The sequence below is a fragment of the Vipera berus genome (genome assembly GCF_964194415.1).
Source record: "Vipera berus genome assembly, chromosome: 2".
Taxonomy (NCBI): Eukaryota; Metazoa; Chordata; class Lepidosauria; order Squamata; family Viperidae; genus Vipera; species Vipera berus.
Genome location: NC_138203.1, coordinates 68,409,128 through 68,430,082, shown reverse-complemented (window position 1 = coordinate 68,430,082; position 20,955 = coordinate 68,409,128). Strand labels below are relative to the sequence as shown.

The 20,955-nt window shown below is 40.1% G+C and overlaps 1 protein-coding gene across 2 annotated transcripts; it reads left to right on the top strand.

Moving 5' to 3' along the window:
- The first annotated feature begins 3,756 nt into the window (after positions 1-3,756).
- Positions 3,757-19,590, top strand: GCNT1 (glucosaminyl (N-acetyl) transferase 1). 2 transcript variants are annotated; one of them, XM_081320567.1, is made up of 3 exons: positions 3,757-3,819; positions 10,992-11,182; positions 17,686-19,590. In XM_081320567.1, exon 3 carries the CDS (start codon positions 17,780-17,782, stop codon positions 19,067-19,069), a length of 1,290 nt encoding a protein of 429 aa, XP_081176693.1. In that variant the 5' UTR covers positions 3,757-3,819; positions 10,992-11,182; positions 17,686-17,779; the 3' UTR covers positions 19,070-19,590. The 2 variants fall into 2 exon arrangements, with proteins under 2 accessions (XP_081176693.1, XP_081176694.1); XM_081320568.1 differs by lacking the exon at positions 10,992-11,182 and having other exon boundaries at positions 3,791-3,819.
- The last annotated feature ends 1,365 nt before the right edge of the window (positions 19,591-20,955 follow it).

The window sequence follows — 20,955 nt, the reverse complement described above, 5'->3', positions numbered from 1 at the left end:
ACATTTGTGCAGAAAGTTAACAGAGACTCCCAATTCAATTGCTTTTGTTGGAAGGCCATCAATTCTGCAATAATCCAAATGACCACTGGATGATAACAGAGAGACATAGACATTGCTAATCATTTGCTATTATTCTGCAGTCTTCAGAAATGGGCCTCCCATATTTGTTGGCCTAGTTTTTTTCTTGAAAACGTGGAAATACTTATTGCTGACTTTACAGCTGCATCTGTTCACAATTTAATGAACTTTGTAGTATCCACATGTTTAAAATATTTTCTACTTTTTAAATAGGTAACACAAATTGAGCTTGTTTAATTTGCAAGCATATTACGGCTATTCCATGGAAAAATATGCCTGGTTCTACTTTAAACTGTCTTCAAAGAAAACAAAAAATAAAATAATAAACTCATTAGCAAAATTCTTAAATGTCAGAAATTGAAATCCATTCCTTTCCATAGTTGCCAGACCAAATCCTACACTGTAGGTATGTCAAAACAAAAGAATGCAATCTTTACCTTTCTCAGAAGTAAGGTAAGTAAGCCTTCCATAGGAATTATAAAGGTGATTAGATTGCAACCTTACCTTGCAACACTGAAATTCCTTCAACCATTAACATTAAAAAATGTACTAATTGCTGAAAATGCTTCTGAATTAACTTGCAGTGCTTATGAGCTCAACTGGGAAGCCAACTTGGTCATTACCAGTCAAATTTCTTAGGTCTACAGAAAAAGAAACCTTTCTAATAACTTTATGTTTGGAGGATTAGGGCACGTCTCCTTTAAAGAAATTGCTTCTATTTAAGCAATCAATAAATGTTTGAACTTTAAACTGAAAAAAACTGAATAGTGGTGTTCTGAGAAGAGACATTCATTTCTTCCGCTTCTAAGTTTCCCAATTTTAATTAGTTCAGTGCTGTATGACTGCAGTAGCTGAGATTTATGGCTGTTGCATGGCACCAACATGGAGACTGAAGGAAACTTTTGAGGTTTACCTTAGTTTTTAAATGAATTATTTCTATTCTTTATAGAATAGTACTTGGAATCCAGTGCATCTGCTTTTCCTCCATAGAACAAGTACTACATCAATAATGTTGTATTTATGTACTGTACATATTTAGAGTATGTATGCATATGTGTGTGTATGTATGTATACACGCACACATGCACATACAGGGAGTCTTGACTCAGTGGCGTAGCATGGGGGGTGCAGGGGGGGCCGGCCGCACCGGGCGCAACATCTGGGGGGGCGCGCTCGACGGCGCCGGGATCCGGCAGGGCGGAGGCACCGGAGCCCCAGCCGGGAAGGGCCTGACGCCCCACGGTGCGCCACACACACACACACACACAAACACACAACCACACAGCGTGACTCCTCCTTCGGGCCGCTCCGCCTTCACTCCGGCGCTGGACGGAAGCCTTCTCTCCCTCCTCCCCCCCCCCCGCAAAGGAGAAGGCGGCTCCTGAGTGTGCACAGAGCGCGGCCCTCCTGCAAGCCCGGGGCTCCGCTGCGGAGGCTCTCCCAAGGCGCTCCCGGGGTTGCCAAAGGCGGGGGGGGCGCGGCGGGGCTTGAAAGAGGGTGGATTTCCCGCGGGGGGAGGATCGCTGCAGCGTCTCTCCGGGGGTCCCTGCTCTGGAACGAAAGCTGCGTCGGCAGGTTGCCGATCCAACCATGCATCGGCGATCGGGACCGCACCCCCCCGACACACGTCGCCAGCAGCGAGAGTTTCCAGCCAGGCCGGCGAATCTTTGGGGCGAGGTGCCAAAGAGGAGGCGGCTTGGCTTGGATAAGCAGCGTCTGGGCAGAAAATAGGTCGGGCGCCGCAGCAAGTATGAATTCCTGGGGTTCAGCCTAAGCAGGCAAAGCTGCAGGGTGGGTTGGTTGGCTTTTCCGGCTTTGGAATAACCTTGGGAAGCTGAGGCATTGTAAGTTGGAAGTCATTGTTTGTCGCCTAACATGTTGGGTCAACCCCACGGCCACGCCACATGCTAAGCCATAAACCGTGGTTGGTATCCAGGGTTTAGGACAAGATGGAGAAAACTAGCCAATTGTGGGATCATAAATCTGATGAAGCCCATCATCGCTCCATGTGATGTATGCACTCAATCTACAAACGTAGTCCAAGCCTATTCACATCTGTTGTAAGGTCATTCTCTCGTGGGGTTTATCCTGACGTCCACTAAGAGTGGAACAAACATGCCCCATTAACCATTTTCAACGCCATGTCCTCTCTTTGTCTCATCCTAAATCACAGCTGAGGCACCTTAAAGTTGCCTTGTTTCAGTTTTAAACTAGCATTTTCCCTCTTCTCCAGAGACCCTTTTTTGCCTTGAACCTAACTCAGGGGTAGGCAACCTTGGCTCTTTTATGACTCATGGACTTCAACTCCCAGAATTCCTGAGCTAGTGGAAGAGACTCGAGTGCTAAAATCCACAGGTTAGGGGGCGCAAATTACTTGCCTTGCCCCGGGTGCTGACAACCCACGCTACGCCACTGTCTTGACTTACAACCGATTGCTCTGAGACCATTTGAAATTACAATGGATGGGGGGGGCAGGGGGGTTGGTACTTACAACCAGGATTCAAAGTCCTACTGGTCATGCCCCCAAAGTCACATGACCAAACCTCAGGTACTCAGCAATTGGCTGTATTTATAGCTAATTGCAGCATCCCATGGTCACATCATTTTATGACAGTCTGCCGAAAATCAGGATTTTTTAATGACATACATTCAAGACACTTACAAAAAAAACCCAGGCCCAAACCAGGTGATTTGACCCAGTCTACTTTTATTGAAGTGAAAAGCAATGTAGTAATTAGACATTCTTGCATGTTCATTATCTCCCCAAATACAGCTATACTGTGAAATTTAGCTGGTTATTTTTGATATTTCTTGAAAGCATAACAAAAGCACTGGGGAATGACTGATTCACATCACTTACTAATGATGTGGCATTCTTTATGGCTTGATTTAGAAGTCAATAGGTGAATAATCTTAGAAAAAAACTGGCCACGTTGATGTCCAGCAACCGTTCCCTATATGTTTTAGCCTCCAGTCCCCCAATCAGGATTTACTTCCACTTTTTGGAAAAACCGTGCCGATAGCAAAAAAACAAAAACAAAACCAATGGCTTCTTTGAGGACCATGTTATTTGTTTAATGACCAACACAAAAATCATAAAATCAGATTGGTCACATGAATAACCAGCTTTATGACTGTCACGACTTACAACCATAATGGGCAGGCTCCATTACAATCATAAGTTGACTACTTGTTCATAAATATGTAGATATGTTAACTTTTTGAAGAGGTTTCGCTTCTCATCCAAGAAGCTTCTTCAGCTCGGACCGGATGGTGGCGAATGGAAAGATCACAACGTGATCTGCTCTGCCCTGTGCCCTCCCTCACGCATTCCTGTAAAATCTCAACCTTCATTCTCCACAAATTCCGAACAGATAAGAAGGCGTGACTCAGATGAGCACAAAGCCTGCGCGGGAGGCGAAAGGGGGTGCGTGGGGGGGTGAGCGGCTTGCAAGTTAAAAAGAAGTGGAGCAGCACCACACACACACACACAAACAAACGCACTTTCAGGTGACCTCTACCCCAGTGAAAGAAAACCGGGAACAGAGCAGGAACCTCCTGGCTCTTACACGAAGGTGAAATAGCGGCTGTCCCGGCTGGTAGACGAAGAGAAGTGAGCGCCGGGGAGGGGCTAGGAGGGCGGGGCCGCGCAGGGGGCGGGAAGCCCGATGAGGTCCCCGCCTCTTTTTCGGGTTTTCTTCTCGTGCAGCTGGACGGTCGGCGCTTCTCCACGATCCGCTGGTAGGTAGGGCGGGCGCTTTCTTTTGCCTCTTCCCAGGGGGATGCGCGTCTGTTTTCCCTCGTTCCCTCCCAGGTTTTTCTGGGGCAGACTCGGGTTTGTTGTGTTTTTTTTCTTCCTCTCGAAGAACTCCTTTTAAGAAGCGGGCTCCCGATCCCTCCCAGCCGCCGGGCTTTTAGGTGGTAATCCTGAAAGTAGCCCGAGGGAGCGTGGAGGAACTTTGCCCGGGGCCAAGTGCAATGAGTAAACTTCGATCAAAAAAAAGTTGCTGGTTTTGTTTTTTTCTTCCGATAATGAAAAGTTGCTTGCATGCTTATTATGTTCCCGATGTAGGAGAATCTCTGTAACTCGGAGGAAATTCTCCCCAATTTACTTTCTCTTTATGCCTGTTATCTACAACCGATTTACCTCTCTCTCTGTGTGTGGTGGGAGGGGGGGGAGCACCGGCGGGATGTATTAATGACCACTTTTGGAAATGTTTTATTAAGAAGAGGAGAAACTGTACCGCGAATTACGTTTTAACGTCTGCTTAATACAAGCCTCCCTTCCAAGCCCATTTCCCTGCCCGAATTTTCCTCGAAAAGGAAAAAAAAGAATTGGCGGCGCGCAGCAACTCCGAAGTTGCTGTGGAGTTTATCTCCATCTCGCTTTTCCCTCTCCGTCCTTGGGCTGGGGGGGGGGAGGAGGAGCGCCATTTATCAACCTTGGGGACAGGTGGCTCTTTCCAAAGAGCGAGGCCTTGGCTCGGAAAGTTACGGCCGCTGGGCGTTTCCACCTCGAATATGGAGAAATAGAGTCGCGTGGAAAAACCACAGTTTTGACGTAACCTTCAGCAGAATGGTGCGGAATGGAGTTTTTCGAACTTGGGAGGAAGCGAGGTTTCAACCGACTCGGTTGAAGAGGGTAGCTGCTCTTCTGTTTAAATCCAAAAGAAGTTCCCCGGCACCTTAAAAAGCTAACAAATGCAATCCAGGGATGCAAGGGAACTTGCTCAGATGCACAAAAGGCTGCTTTGGATTATCGAGGATAATTGCTTGTGAAGGAGCTAATTGCGGCAAGGCCTGAAACAAAATGCAAAGTATTACGGTGGGACTGGGACGCTCATCTGGAGTTTCTAGAGGTGTGGGAGTTAAATTCATAAAGCAGTGGTGCATACTTCCTGTTGTGGGTAATCTGATGATCAACTCTGGCAGGTTTCAGAGTGTTATTTTTAATATCCTGTGTAAGGCACTGATTGCAGCCACCCCTCAAGAAGCTCATCTTTCTCTCTCCCCTCCCATGACTGCAAAACTGATCTACAATGGGCCTCCTAGTTTAAAGTGATATGTTGAACTTTGAACCTTGTCGAAGTTGGTAACCAGATGATCACCAATAAGAACAGTAAAAGTGTTGGTCTGGCAAGTTGGCGCTAACTAGACATGGCATAATTGGTTCCAGATAATCAGGGGAACAGGCCAGGGCATTCTTGCTTTGGGTCAAGAATGTAGTAGGATGTCTGGGAAGGTCTTGTTCCAAAGAGACTTAATGGAATGGCGGCAGGCATGTACCTGTTGTGGGCACACTCACATCTGACTGGCAAAGCCATGGTGAACACCAGCAGAGAGAGAGAACAAGTTGCAGTGCTGGGTCCTGTGCTTGAGCTAGCAGCATGGATCTAGCAGTGACCTCAGTGAGTGTGAGTCTTCCTGCCTTGAGTGGAAAGGAATGCTGGTGTTGAGTCATCATCATCATCATCATCATCATCATCATTTTAGCCATTTTCTATCCACTGCAGAATGAAGGCCACATGTTTCCAACCAATATGGTTCTGATGTTTCTTTTGCCAGTTGGGCCTGCAATACTTGCTGATGTGGTCGATCCGTCTTGTTTTGACTGTCTTTCGTGGATACATTTTAATCAAGTGGGGTCCATTCTATGACTGCCTTGGTCCACCTGCCAATCGGTTGTTCTTGCTATGTGACCATCCCATTTCATTTCAGTGCTTTTACTCTCTTGATGCTATTGTATACTTTCGTTTGTTCTCTAATCCATGTGCAGGTCTTTCTGTCTTGTGATTCCGAGCGTGTACCTTTTCACGGCTCTCTGCGCCACTCATAGCTTTTGTATTGATCGTGAGGTTAGTGTCCATGTTTCACCAGCATATGTTAAAGCAGGTGGCACCCACTGATCAAAAACTTTTCAGGCAGAGGGGGAGGTTATGTTTAGCTTGCCAAATGACTGCCAACGACACTTAACACACACCGTTCAATTTCCTTTATTGTATTACCTTCCATTGAGATCCATTGGCCAAGGTACATGTAGTGGTCTAGTACGTCTAGTTCAGGGATAGGCAACCTTGGCTCTTTTATGACTCATGGACTGGGAGTTGAAGTCCATGAGTCATAGAAGAGCCGAGGTTGCCCACCCCTGGTTTAGTTCTTCTCCATATATATATATATATATATATATATATATATATATATATATATATATATATATATATATATATATATATAATATTTCTTTTGATGAATTTATTCAATATAACCTGAGGAATGGTATAAATATGATGAGGAATAGAAACGAAGTGGGGATATTCTGAAAGTTTTAAAGATGAAATGTGGGGAGAGAGGGACACTTGTTTAATTACAAGTAAGAAGAACCTCAGGAAAAGCCCTTCTTCTGGATCTGACTCTAGGGAAGCATTGCTGGATTTCAAAGAGAGAGGCATAAAATTGAAATAGAAGCAGGCTGCTGAAGACCATCAGAACAATGAGCCAAAAAGGGCTTTATAGATTTGACCGGTGTTGTAGCATACAGAAGTATAAAATTAAAGCCTGACTCTTTAGGAAGGGATTATTCCCGCTTGTTTGAGAACAGCAACATCAAAATGTCACCTTAAATTAAATTGGGGGGTGGGGGAAATACCCCTAAGAGTTATCAGGACTAGAATCTGTGCAGAAGGACTGTGAGTTCCATGCAATTTTATTTCCCCAAGCAGATTCCCTGCTGTTATGTCACTTCACACTTGTGTTCCATCACTGGCACTTTGTGCTGTGTATTTGGCAGGCAGGACAGTGTTGAAGGACTTCTACGTAGCTACAGCATCTACAGCATATCTCTTGGTGTATCCTTTAAAAGCTTGCTTAATGTAATTTTAGGATTAAAATCTGGGTGTGAAAAAACAAGTTATGTCATTAGTTTCCATTTGTGTTATTTTACTAGCTTGTAATCCTTTCTGTATGCGCTCACTGTGAGATGGCTGTTATTTGTTTGCCACTCAGTATTGCCTTGAACCGCCAGATAGGTGGCAAATAAATTTGATAATAATTGAATTTTATGGGGATATGCTCAGAATGCAACTCAGGTTCGTGGTATCCCAGAGTCACTTAATAGTGAGGTGGCCAGCATATAAATTTAATAAATACCGGTATGTCAACTGTGTACACTTAATTTGCTTTTAAAATCCAGAGGGGTACTTCTAGCTTAAGGCAACTTTGTTCAGCCTAAAAGAATACTTAAGTTAAAGCAGCTACTGAATAGGCAGAGTAGATGATTTAGGACAGGGGTCCCCAACCTGTGGTGGGATTCAAATATGTGAACAACTGGTTCTCTGTGTGTGGATGCCGCTTCTGGAAATCCGTTCTGGGTCTGGGCAAGAAAAAATTAGCTGTTGGTTCTGCCGAAGTGGTGCGAACTGGCTGAATCCCACCACTGTCCCCAACCCCCAGTCCGTGGACCAATAATGGTCCACAGCATGCCAGCAACCAATCCGCACAAACAAGCAAAGCCCCATCCGCCAGATGCTGGCAGCACATAAAAATGCGCACTCTCCAGTCTGCGGAAAAACCTCTCTCCACGGAACCGGTCCCTGGTACCCAAAAGGTTGGGGGATTTAGGAATCACCTGAAGTCACCTTCTTTAATTTGACATTATGTCCACAAATGCTAGATTGGTAAATGATAATCACAAGTGCTACATTTTGTTCAGAATCTTACTTGTCCAATAAATAGAGCAGCAAAGATGTACAGCAGAGTAGTAATTGGTTGAGTTTCTACTAAAATAGTTTTCCAATCCAGCAGCCAAGAAATGTTCTAAAGTAACATGTTCTGTTTCTATTAGTCCTTAATGAGTCCAAGCTCCTATTTGATTACAAAAATAAAACAAAATTGTCAGCACTCCTCCTTTTGATCCAACTCTGTATATAAGGTAAAAAGTAAAGTTTTACACCTATATCATCTTTCATGTTCAAATGCTGGCACAATTAGTGGCAGCTGTACACCAGTGCCTCTTTTTGAACCTCTTCTGTTCAAATGGATCCTTTTTAAAATTAGTAATAAAAGATTACAGGTGGTTTTCTTACCTTGGATTTTTTCTCTGACAGGAGACTGGCCAACTACCTGGTATATCACTCTGGCTAGTTGTCTGTCTTCTCTATTTCTATTATTTTTGTATTTTTCTCTCCCTTTGATGTTCCTATTTATGATTTCTTCCCTAGAACTAATCATATATCTACTAATTTATAATGCTTCATACTTCTTATAAAACAAAGACTATGGCATACATAATATGTTTCCTTTCTTGATGGAAATGAGATAATATATGATATATATGATAGGGGTGTGTGGGTGTGAGATTTTGAAGCAGTAGGCTCTATGTTTAATAGCCTTTAAGGCCAAAAATGGATGGAGACATTTAAATTAGCTACCAGATGCGATGATAGTTTCAAGTTCCATCTAGGATTATTTTAAAGAATGCTAGAGTAAAGGAAAAAAACTTTTAAAAGATGGCATTGATCATAACACATATATACCATGTTTCCCTAAGCGGAAAATAAGCCCTAGCATGATTTTTCAGGATGCTCATAATATAAGCCCCTCCAAAAATAAGCCCTAGTTAAGATTGTCAGCCAGATGGGCGCATTTAGTACCGTATTTCCCCAAATATAAGTCCTAACTGGAAAATAAGCCCTAATGCGACTTTTGAAGCAAAATTTAATATAAGATCCGGTCTTATTTTCGGGGAAACTGTGTGTGTGTGTGTGTGTGTGTGTTATATACTGCTATCAAATATAACACACACACACATATATATATATGTGTGTCTGTGTGTGTCTGTGTTATATTTGATAGCAGTATTCCAATAATTGAGGGGCTGCCATAAACTAATTAAGGAGAGAAGCAAGCGAAAACTAAGGAGAAATTTTCTAACAGTGAGAAGAATCAACCAGTGGAATGGCTTGCTTTCAGAAGTTGTGGGTGTTGCATCACTGGAGGCTTTCAAGAAAAGATTGGACAGCCATTTGTCTGAAATGGTATTGCTTGAGCAGTGAATTGGACTAGATGACCTCCAAGATCCTTTCCAGCTCTGTTATTCTGTGTTCTGTGATTCAAATGAGATGGTATTTGGCGTAAGATCATCTACCTAGGACTTTATTCTGTCTTCCATATATACAGGCTGACAGTTTAGACGTTAGCAGTGGAGATTAAGGAAAGAGCTTCAGCAAAGTTCAGAGACCTATTCTTTGAATAAATCTTATTAAGTTTGTTTTTTGTACATCATAACAGCTTTTCTTCAGCTCCTAACTGTAATGGTGTTACCAGCGGTGGCTAAACATTATGCCCAAGAGGTTAATGTTTTGCCAGTTAATGTTTTTTGAGAGGGTAAGCAATTTATGAGCCCAAGAGGTTAATGTTTTGCCAATTATTTTTTTTTCAGAGGACAAGCAATTTCATGAGGTATGCAGATCCCCCCATGTTTTATTTTAAGCATTGTCATCTGAAGTCTCATCAGAATTTTGAAGTTATTCACATAGAAATACACACGCATACACCATGGATTCCACAGCAGCCATCTAGGGATTTGCAAATGTTTAGTCCCTGCCTTTGAAAATCACATTGCTTACTCCTAAGACACATGAACGAATTACTCATATTAACTGCTACTTGCACTTAAGCCCAATGAATGTTCAGTGAAATATATCTACTCATTAAAATAGAATGGGTAGAAGGGTGATTACTGCTCTCTTTCAGTGATGCCTAAGTCCTTAAAAGTTGGGTTAGTTGTTAAATTTTAGCATCAATAAGTGACCAAATAATTTAACTCCATCTGATAGATCATATTTCTCAATGAATTTGGTTTAAGTTGTTGAGTTTCTTCTGCTTGGTGATTCTATTTAGGTTATAATGGACCTGCTCTGGCTTTCAACAGACGCTTTCTTTATACATGTATACATGTACTAAGTCTCTCACTACAAGTAGCTACTATACAGGTTGTAGTTCTGTAACTAGTGATTTGTGTTCAAATGCTATTACACTGATTAAAGCAGGATGTATACATGAACAAATTGAGTTTCTCAAGAATGGTGACTAAGCGCTCTATTTAAAATAGGTTTCCTCTGTAAGGAAACTTCTTCAGAAGTAACTGCTTCTCTGTTTGGTGTTATGGGAATATATAACTTGAAAACTTAAGCATTTTTTTTCAGACATTGTTAAAATAATACAATGCATTTTGGTTTTTGTGGCTAATTCTCACTGCTGACCATGTAACTCAAGGGTATGTTACATGTAGACCTAGACTTTAAAGTTAACAGATAAATCTATCTACTTGTCACTTTATAAAAAGTAATTAACCTCCTCCCCATAATACTTTGGCTTTTTTCAGATTTGGTTGAGATAATTTGCTGTATTGGGACACCATTATGATACTGGACAACTTTGAAACATTTTGAAGGAGCTTTTTATTCCAACTTACCAGTGAAGGATGCTGGTAGTATTAACTCAGAGAGACAGTATAAGATTGGAGGGTGGGGGTGGGGCTGACGTGCTAAGGTCCATGGGGTTGCAAAGAGTCGGACACAACATAGTGAATGAACAAGAAGTCAAGGACACATACAATGTCATTCATTTTTTAAACCAAACTAATTATTGTATCTCTGTTAAAAGATGCTCGCAATGATTATCTCTTTAAAATATTCCCACTTATTTTTATTAACTCGAGTCATATGGAAAGGTATGTGTGTCAAAAGCATGGATCCCTTTACATTAAGAAGTGATGCTAGCGTTGAGAAAGTTGCACTAGGGGGATCAGATGCTGACCATTTAGGGGGATCTTGATAGACCTGTGAATTATAAGAATTATAAGAATCACTATCATTGCACAATTACTTTGTGCACAATTGTTTTGTCTCCCACAGACATGCTCTTGAAAGATACAGCGCACCTGGAGCATGGTATACATTCAAAAATAGTTTGAGAAATTTCAGAAGGATCCATTTTTTGCTGAATTTCTTCCAGATCTCAGAAACTGGCATCTTTCCAAACTCCTAAACCCTAAGCCATGCTTGTCTGAATGCTTGTCTGTGAAGTCCTAAAGATGTAGCTGCAGGTAAGCAGTTTAGTGTTTTCCTGGCACTATGTCTCTTTTTCTAAGTTGTGAAAAGAATAGTTGTGTAACGGGAAGAGGAGGGGTAGGTGTGTGTGTGTGTTTTTTTAAAAGAAGGTGTATGAGTTACCCATTTGGACTCTGTGCTATTCCAAACAGGTCTCCTAAATAAGGCTATAGGTAACAGGTTTCCAGCTTGCTGTGAACAATAGATACTGTTGTGCTACAGCACAATTGCCTTCTTTGTTTCTTGTTTTGGTGTTCTGTCTTTCTTTCCTGTAAATTTTGGCAGACTTGTTTCTGCTAAAATTATCTTCTCTTTTTCAGCTTATAAGAAGTAATTATCCTGCCATTGCAGGATGGCCAAAGTGAGCTAACATTCCTTAATAAGGTGGTGTCAATGGAAGTGTTGATTGTTATCTCATTCCAGCTGAGCCATGTGCTTCAGTGGGATTGTTGTGAGGGTGTCAGATAAACTCCACAGGCGAGAATGAAGGGCACAGAATAATCCTGCTCGAGAATGGATTGCTCCCAGAGGGAAGAGAGCTTTGAAAGCTGCCATCATGGAAAAAGGTCTCAAAGGGGGGATCTGTGACTTAGGTACATAATTTATGATTGTGATTGTGGTCCCCCACCCCAAGGCTTTTAGGATGAACAAGCATGCCTTTGAAATGCTACCTTTTGAAGAAGTTCCCTGCATTGTTTTCCATTTTTTATGAGAAGATCTGTCCTCCAGATTGATCCTGGAATGAATGCATAGCAGTGTTCACAAAGCCATCCAATCTGTGCAGTGTCTTGTCTCATGTACACACAGGCTTGTTTGCAGGAATTCTCTAGAGCAGTTTTCCCAGGCTAAGTTCTTTGTCTGACATATCTGAGTGTATTTCGGGGGAACCGTAGCATGATAGCTTGCAGCGGTTCTTTTCATGGAGAACAAGGAATGTGCTACCTAATAAAATTATCTATTTTCAAAGTCAAAGGATCTCCCCGCCCACTATGATAAATTGATTTAAGTACAGGTGAATTCCATCTCCCACTATTACAAATTCAGGATAAAGTCTAAGTAGAATTTTTAAAAAAAGAAAGGAAAAGCTTCTAATAGATTATTGTTTTAGTTTTATACCCTATGGCAGGGGCCTCCAATCCCCAACCCATGGACCAGTAACGGGCCACAGGATGCCAGCAATTGGACCACACAAACAAACAAAGCTTCATCCGTGAGATACAGGCAGCACACAAAGCCACGCCCCCTCCAGTCTGAGGAAAAATCTCTTTCCACGGAACCGGTTGGGGATCTCTTCCCTATGGCCGTAAATCTTTTTTTCTTCAACCATTCTTGGAGGAAAAAAGTATTAGAAAAGTACTACCTCAAAAATTAGCACACAAAAGTTGGCTCTTCTGTCTATAGGACAGGGTAAAGTGAAATTCATATATACGTAAATGAGAGTATCTGACCACAGTTGTATATACTGAATCTCTGAGTAGACTGTATGTCTTGGTTAATGGACAGAATTATGAATAGAATCAAAAATAGCTCTATCATTCTTCTACTGGATCATTTGTTAGTTACTGAATTTCCAGATGGTATTGCTCTAGTTTGTTACAAGTCCTGGGACAGTTCATTAAACATTTCATACAGGTATTATTAATTTGGATAATGCTTACACCTGCCAAAGTGGTTGGATTAATGAAGTTTCCTTGCTGAAATGTCACATCCCCATGAAACTCTTCAGGAGAAAAGCTGCATTAGCTTTTACATGAGACAAGACAAAGGTAGTTCAGAGTTCCACAGGTGTGACAGCCGATACCTTCAGCACTGTATACAGGTAGTTCTTGACTTAATGGCCATAATTGAGCCTGAAATTTCTATTGTTCAGCAAGACAGTTGTTAAGTGCCCCATTTTACGACTTTTCTTGCCACAGATGCTAAGTGAATTATTACAGTTGTTAAGTTCGTAACACGGTTGGTAAGTGATTCTGGCTTTCCCATTGTCTTTGCTTATTAGAAGGTTGCCAAAGGTGATCACATGATCCGGGACACTGCGACTCATAAATATGAGACAGATGGCAAGAGGCGGAATTTTGATCACATGACCATGGGGATGCTGCAGTGGTCCTAAGTATGAAAAATGGTCATAAGTCAACTTTTTCAGAGCCGTTGTAACTTTGAACGGTCACTAAATGAATGATTGTAAGTTGAGGATTACTTGTGTGTTTAGGCTTTCTTCCTAGATTCATTACCACTGAATACCGTAGAGACATTGATGCCCCTTGAGAAATTATACAAAGAGTGGAATTTCAGCACTGAGGACTCTGGCTTTAGTAGTTCTTAACCAGGTTTATGGTTATGAGACTTTATAGAAGAACACTACTGGTTTATAATAGGGGGATGATGCTACTTATACAGGATTAGGGATTATTAATACCTAAGGGATGTTTTGAGCAGTATTCTGTTTAAAACCACCTTCCAAAAGATAGCACTCTGTGGTTTCGTTTCCTGAATTTCGTTTGATATCTTCAAGTTCAGTATAGTATCACAGGATATCCCTGTGATTATGATTACACATTAATATTTCTGCTTTATATTACCGGATGCTGTCAGTCTATGGTCCTCGCAAAGTAATTAATTAAAAAACTGTTTCACATCTGAGGAATGCTGTTCTTATATTTCATATCTCTCTTTGCATGAGACATAGCAGTTAAGCTAGCTACTTATCATCTGCAGCTTCTCCCAACTTGGTGCTCATCCAGTAGCGATATGTTCCCCAGAATTCATGGGCAACTCACACCCAAGTTAAGGGAAAATGCTGTAATATTTTTAGCTAATCTGCTTTTGTCCAACCCTTTTATTGGAATAGTGCTGTGGGACTTCATTAAAAATGCAAGTAGATATTGTTAGGTCCAGTAGTTTATCAAATAATTTCCTCTGTATTTTACATAAATATGTTCAATAAAGCTGATTGGCAGTAACATAGTTTTTTGAATATTTTCTAGTATTCTATATTTAAAGGCATGAAACTGAGTGCCTAGCTTTATTTCATATATTTTTTCATAGCTTTCTGCCAATTCTGCAGGAATTTTCAGAGAGGGCAGTTACCCGTTTTAAGATCTGCTGGGTTTCTTTCTTCTTCCCTTAGTTTTTTCATCAGTACTGGAAAGTGAATCGGTAATTATTTTCCTCTAATAGAAGATGGTGAGTTTTACAAATACCTTTCTCTTCAGTCTTGGTATTTCCATCTTGATATCTTTGTACATGACTAATAGTGTTATGAGAGCTGGTTTGGGTTGCTTAGCCATGTGTAAAGGATGCTACTGTGGCTTACACTGTGTAAGCTTTTTACTTGACATGTAAAAATATAATTTGCAAACCTAATGTAAAAGGGAGCCTTTTTGAAAGTCTGCATGCTGAAAAAAAAATCTCCTGTACCCAGGCTTAAGAATCTACCATGTTTATCTAAGTTATAGGAGAAAAAAGTGCTATGTTTGTATAAGTTAAAAGCCGAGTGGAGTGTTAAACTGTAGTTTCACAATTCCACGGACACAGAATCTCCTATCCCCACAAAAACATCTTGTGTAACTGATTCCAGTAAGGAATTGCTACTTTGGTTTAGCAATAGTTTTATTATGATTATAATACAGGGTGGGGGGAAATGAATCCCCATTCTCAACACATTGCCTTTCTGATCCTATCCAATATTCCTCTGTAGCTATTCTGTTAAGACAGGGCATACTGATTAAGCATATACTATTTTAATGCCTTTTTCAGAACTTTAACATAATATGGGGCCAATTTATAATTTTATAATGTTTGGATGGAAACAGAATTGAGACTTAGGAGCTGTGGTGGCGCAGTGTTTAGAATGCAGTATTGCAGGCTAATTCTGCTGACTGCCAGCAGTTCGATTCTCACTGGCTCAAGGTTGACACAGCTTTCTATTCTTCCAAGGTTGGTAAAAGGAGGACCCAGATTGTTGGGGCAATATGCTGACTCTGTAAACACCTTAAAGAGTGCTATAAAGCACTACTAAGCAGTATTTAAGTCTAAGTGCTATTGCTATTTTACATTATTTTTGAGTTATATAAATAACTCGTATATGACTCACACCCTGGACGGTATCTCTTTAGTCTCCTACCATCCGGTAGGAGATATAGGAATATAGCCAGCCGTACCAACAGGCTGAAAAATAGCTTTTACCCATGGGCTGTTAGGCTTTTAAATGGGACATAATCTTATGCAGAATTGACTTGGGAGGCCGGTGTGTGGTGTAGTTGGTTCACATAGTGTGGTGGGATGGAGGGTTTGTTGTCACTGTGTGTTGGGGGGAGAGAGAGCACGGGGGGAGGCTCAGCTAATCTCAATGTACACATGTTGTACTTTGACAATAAAGGTTTATTATTATTATTATATAAATCTACTTAGATAGAGTTTTCACATATCTCTAAACTTCTTGCATAAAATATTAGCCTTGCTGTCTTTCACTGAATATTGGTTAAATAAAACAACTTTTAAACAAGAGTTAATGCAATGGAGTAATACAAGCATGCTCAATTTGGTGCCCTTCAGGTGTTTCAGGATTCCCATCCCACATAGCCAAAGTTGTTTTTCTCCAAAAAAAATTTAGAAACTTATTTTAATTCTAATATTGCTTTAAATGCACAAAGTAAATAAACCCCAATTATGTTATTAACACCTGCACATATTAGATCTTTTTTTAATTTAGAAATAAGATTAAAATTCTAGCTATGTGCTTTCAAGTTTGGAAGGCAAGTTATACAGTTATCACTCTTCCTATAAACCATGTATCCTTGATAGATTACTATTTCTGTGAAGCTATAAGCTTGCTAAATTGTTTTTGAAGGAGAGAATTTAATTCAGAAAACAATCTGTATTTAAATGGATTATTTAAACCGTGTCTCTTTTCCCCAAGAATTACAATGTTTGAGTCAATGTACGGTCTCTAGTTGGGTAGTCTTTAGCAAACAGTAGACTGAGTTACAATAAGCAGCAGAACAAGACACTCTCAGTTATTTCCTTCAACTAAGCTTGCATTATATCCTTGGAGTTAGTCCAATCTAGTATAATTAGAGTAAAATTTGAGGGAAGATTGGAAATGGATAGATAAACTATAAGACTTGCAAATGTAATGATAGAAATGTGTATGCAGTCTGTAGTGAGAAAGGAAAGAAGTAGAAATGGCTGTGTATTAACTGCCTCACTGCCCACTTTCTTCTATGGAAATAAGACATACATATGTTAGAAGAAATATCAAAGTAAAGTTGCATGTAGTAGGTATGATGTACTTAGGAGGAGTATATGGTAAAGCAATGAATGGATGCTGAACTGTGTATTGAATACTAATATGAGTGATTTATCAATCAAATCTTTATACTGTTATAGACCGGCACTGATATGAGTGAAATAAATACACTAGGATGGTTCGTTGATATAGAGAGAATGAATGAAGCCTGGATGATAAAATCAATATATGAAATAAAAGGTAGGGGAAAGCCAAGAAAATGAAATGCTTATTCATTTATTCTATTTATATGCTGGAGAGGATTCTATTCCAAATAGAGACCTACTTGGCTGGGAGACCTACTTGGCTCCATTCAGATGGCTATTTAATAGGCAGAACCTGCAGCATGTCGATCCTTCTCATCTTATTGGGTGAACAAGAAGATAGATGCTTCTTCAAATATCCTGGTTGTGAAGAACTTTGTACGGGACAACCAGTATCTTGAATTGGACCCGAAATCTGCAGGTAGCTAGGGAATCTCACAAAAGAGATGGTCCATGGATGTGATTGGAAGGAGTTGATGGTCCTCAAAAAGAAAGAGTTTAAAGAAAAAAAGGAAATGCATGAAATTGTATAGATACGATGGAAGCAAAGATGGTTTGCAGGCTTAGAAAGGTATGCTGAATTGTATATTGACTTTAGATATGTTTCATTTCTTTTTCTGTTCTATCTTCAGTTTCTTTTGCTTACCACTTTCTCTTTTTTTCCCCTCTTAAAGGGGAAACCAAGTATGCAGAAATTTAAGGCAAAGTTATGAATAGCAAGCTTATATCCAGGTTTGAATTTATGTGCGTCTGTCAGTGCACATACCATAACTGTGTGGTTAAATATTAATGATCCAGCATTAGTCTGTCAAATTTGTGTTATGAAAGATGTCTTTCATAGCACATATTTAAAAGTGTCCTGGGCTAACTCTGCCCACAGCCTGGAGTTCGTTCCTAACAGACTCAAGGTTGACTCAGCTTCCATCCTTTTGAGATTGGTAAAACAAGGACCCAGATTGTTGGGAACAATACACTGACATTGTAAATTGCTCAGAGAGTGCTCTAAAGCTCTATAGAACAGTGTATAAGTCTTAAGTGCTATTACTATTTCTATGTCCTCATTCAGCTGAATGACAAGATAAAGATAGGTGGATCTGCAGATTTACAGCAGATTATAGAGAAAAGAGCTGGTTCTCCCTGACTTTATCTTCCTTTTCATTTATAGGAATCTATCAATGAGAAATGCTAACAGAACTCCACATGGCTGGAACTTAATCATGTGTACAGAGAAAGTCCCTTAAATATCTGAAAGGTTCCAAATGTTGTCTCAAATGCTAAAGAGGAAACTTCGTCACTGTGCTATCCTACGATTTAAGTCTCTTTGGGTGTTAGTTTGTACAGTTGGAATCTGGTCTTATATTACAGTTCTTCAGAAACCAACCTATCAAGATTATGAGCATTTGGAACTGACTGGTGAATATCCTAATGCAGTAAACTGTTCCAAGATACTGGAAGGTGACACAGCGGAAATTCAAAAAGTAAAGCTTGAGCTGTTAACAGTCTCCTTTAGGAGAACCCCAAAAATAACTCCAAATGACTATATCAACATGACAATTGATTGTGCCTCCTTTATTAAGAAGCGGAAATATATTATGGAACCTCTTAGCCAAGAAGAAACAGAATTTCCCATTGCATATTCAATAGTGGCTTATCATAAAATTAATATGCTTGAGAGACTTCTGAGAACCATATATGCTCCTCAAAACTTTTACTGCATTCATGTTGACAAAAAGTCCCCAGAGTCTTTCTTGGCAGCTGTAAAAGGGATTGCATCATGTTTTCATAATGTCTTCATTGCCAGCCAATTGGAAAGTGTAGTGTATGCATCATGGAGCCGGGTACAAGCTGACCTCAACTGCATGAAGGATCTCTATAGGAGGAATGTGAGCTGGAAGTACTTAATCAATCTCTGCGGTATGGATTTCCCAATCAAGACCAATAAAGAAATAGTGGAGAAGTTGAAAGCCCTCAACGGTGAAAATAGCTTAGAAACGGAAAAAATGCCTTCAAACAAAGAGGTGAGGTGGAAGAAACATTATGAAGTAGTTGATGGCAAGGTAAAAAACACAGGGATAGACAAACAGCACCCACCTCTCAACACACCCATTTTCTCTGGAAGTGCCTATTTTGTTGTTAGTAGGAGGTTTGTGGAATATATATTAGAGAATAGCAAAATTCTTGCTTTTATAGAATGGGCTAAAGACACATACAGTCCCGATGAATACTTATGGGCAACAGTTCAGCGAATCCCTGAGGTTCCTGGTGCCGTCTCCGCCAGTGACAAATATGATGTTTCCGATATGAATGCAATTGCCCGGTTTGTGAAGTGGCACTACTTTGAGGGGGATGTATCCAAGGGTGCTCCTTACCCCCCTTGCAATGGAGTTCACGTCCGTTCTGTATGTGTCTTTGGTGTCGGAGACTTGAGCTGGATGTTACGGAAACATCATTTCTTTGCCAACAAGTTTGATACTGATGTTGATCCTTTTGCAATTCAGTGTTTGGAAGAACATTTACGAGACAAAATGCTACATCAACGCAGACACTAACATGTTGGTTTTGTTTGTTTTTTAATGGTAAATGTCTTCGTCATTTGATTAAATTGGCAGAAAAGAGATGGAGAATATGACACCCCTTTTTTGTTTTTAAACAAAACTTGTAGGGTGATTAGCTGATTATGTCCCCTGAGTTTTCTTAATTCTATTTTTGATTCTAAGATAGCTTTGTCACAAAAATTCTCTTGCATAAGGCCAGAGGATTTTAGGCATGAAACAAGATCCTTCAGTTTACAACTCGCTGTTCACCTCTCCTGTTTCTTTTAAAGAATTCTATTAGAAATCTAATAATCTTGATCCTTAGATTGTGTAGCCATTAAGACTACTTTCCTTAGTGGAAAATGGACAATTTTGAGGACAGTAAGGAGGCAAAAACTAAGTACCATGGTATAATAAGATTTCAGATTAACAGAAATTTATGAAATTATGAAAATGAAAGTTGAAGTACATTTATGTCAAATTATTGAATTCTGCCCCCCCTTTAAACTGTACCAGTAATATTTACTGTGTGTGTGTGTGTGTGTGTGTGAGTAATTTTTCGGATAGACTAGTAATATTTACGTGTGTGTGTGTGTGTGTGTGTGTGTGTGTGTGTGTGTAATTTTTCGGATAGACTCTAGTAATATTTACGTGTGTGTGTGTGTGTGTAATTTTTCGGATAGACTCTAGTAATATTTACGTGTGTGTGTGTGTGTATAATTTTTCGGATAGACTCTAGTCTTCAGTTTTGTATAGACGTTTTGTCTTCCGAAATGTAGCAGAAGCCTCCCAGTTAAAATATTCTCAGGGAAATAAAATGTATGCCTGTTTGTGTTCATTTCAATATAACTTTAATATGTTTGCTGCTTGCTAGACCATTTGTCACTTTTCCATAAAGGGAAAACAAATCAGTAGAAATGTTAATTCATGATAATTTCTATCAGTATTTTTGTTACTAGAAATATTTGAATCTTCCAAACTGAAAAACTGTGTCCTTTTTAAGCTGTGCTTTTATGCTAACTGCATCAGCATTTCTCTTCAGAAGGGGAGGAGTAAACATCTTTCAGTTCTTAGTAAATCGCACCAGCAGAACAAAGAAGATCTAGAACAGGCAAAATAAGTGTTGTTTTTTTTACAGCTAGAATTCTTTTTCTTTTCTTGGTGTCTCTCCTGATGCTGGCTTGGAAACAATTTTTGGAGATGGCATGAGGTACAAAATAGGAGTCGAGTTTCCTGCTGAACATCCAAGTGTTCCAAAATAGCCCATAATTAAAACGGACTGGACAGAATTCCAACTGCCGGCTGTAATATATTATAAAAATTATATTTCTATACTACTGGGTTTTTACATGTTTTATTTATGTGTTAATTAAAAAAAAAGACAAAGTCTTCTTCAAATTAAGTTTGGATCTTGTTGACATCAAGGGAAAGCCCATCAGATTTTCTTGGCCAGCATTGGTGACCAATGCTGAGGGTTGTGGGATTTAATTTATTTATTCAATGGTCATCCCCATGTAGCCGTATAGCCTGGTAGGCAAAGTTGTAGACAAAAGTGAAAATGTTTTAAAAAGAGGACAAAATACTACCTGGGCCATCGATCAGCCAAGTAGGATGAGCGATTATTTAGAAATTTGCCATCAGGAGAATGATTAAAAATATGCCATTTCAATTATATTACATAGATAATATGTGGGGGACAAAGTTTCTTAAGGATTATTTGCCTTTTCACTCCACTTTGGACCAACTGCCCACCCTCCTCTTTTGAGGATAGGAACTGCTGTCATCTGACCAAAGGTAAAATGAGTTTCTGTAGGTCAATGTTTCCCAACCTTGGCAACGTTTAAGATATGTGGACTTCAACTCCCAGAATTCCCCAGCCATCATGGGGAATTCTGGGAGTT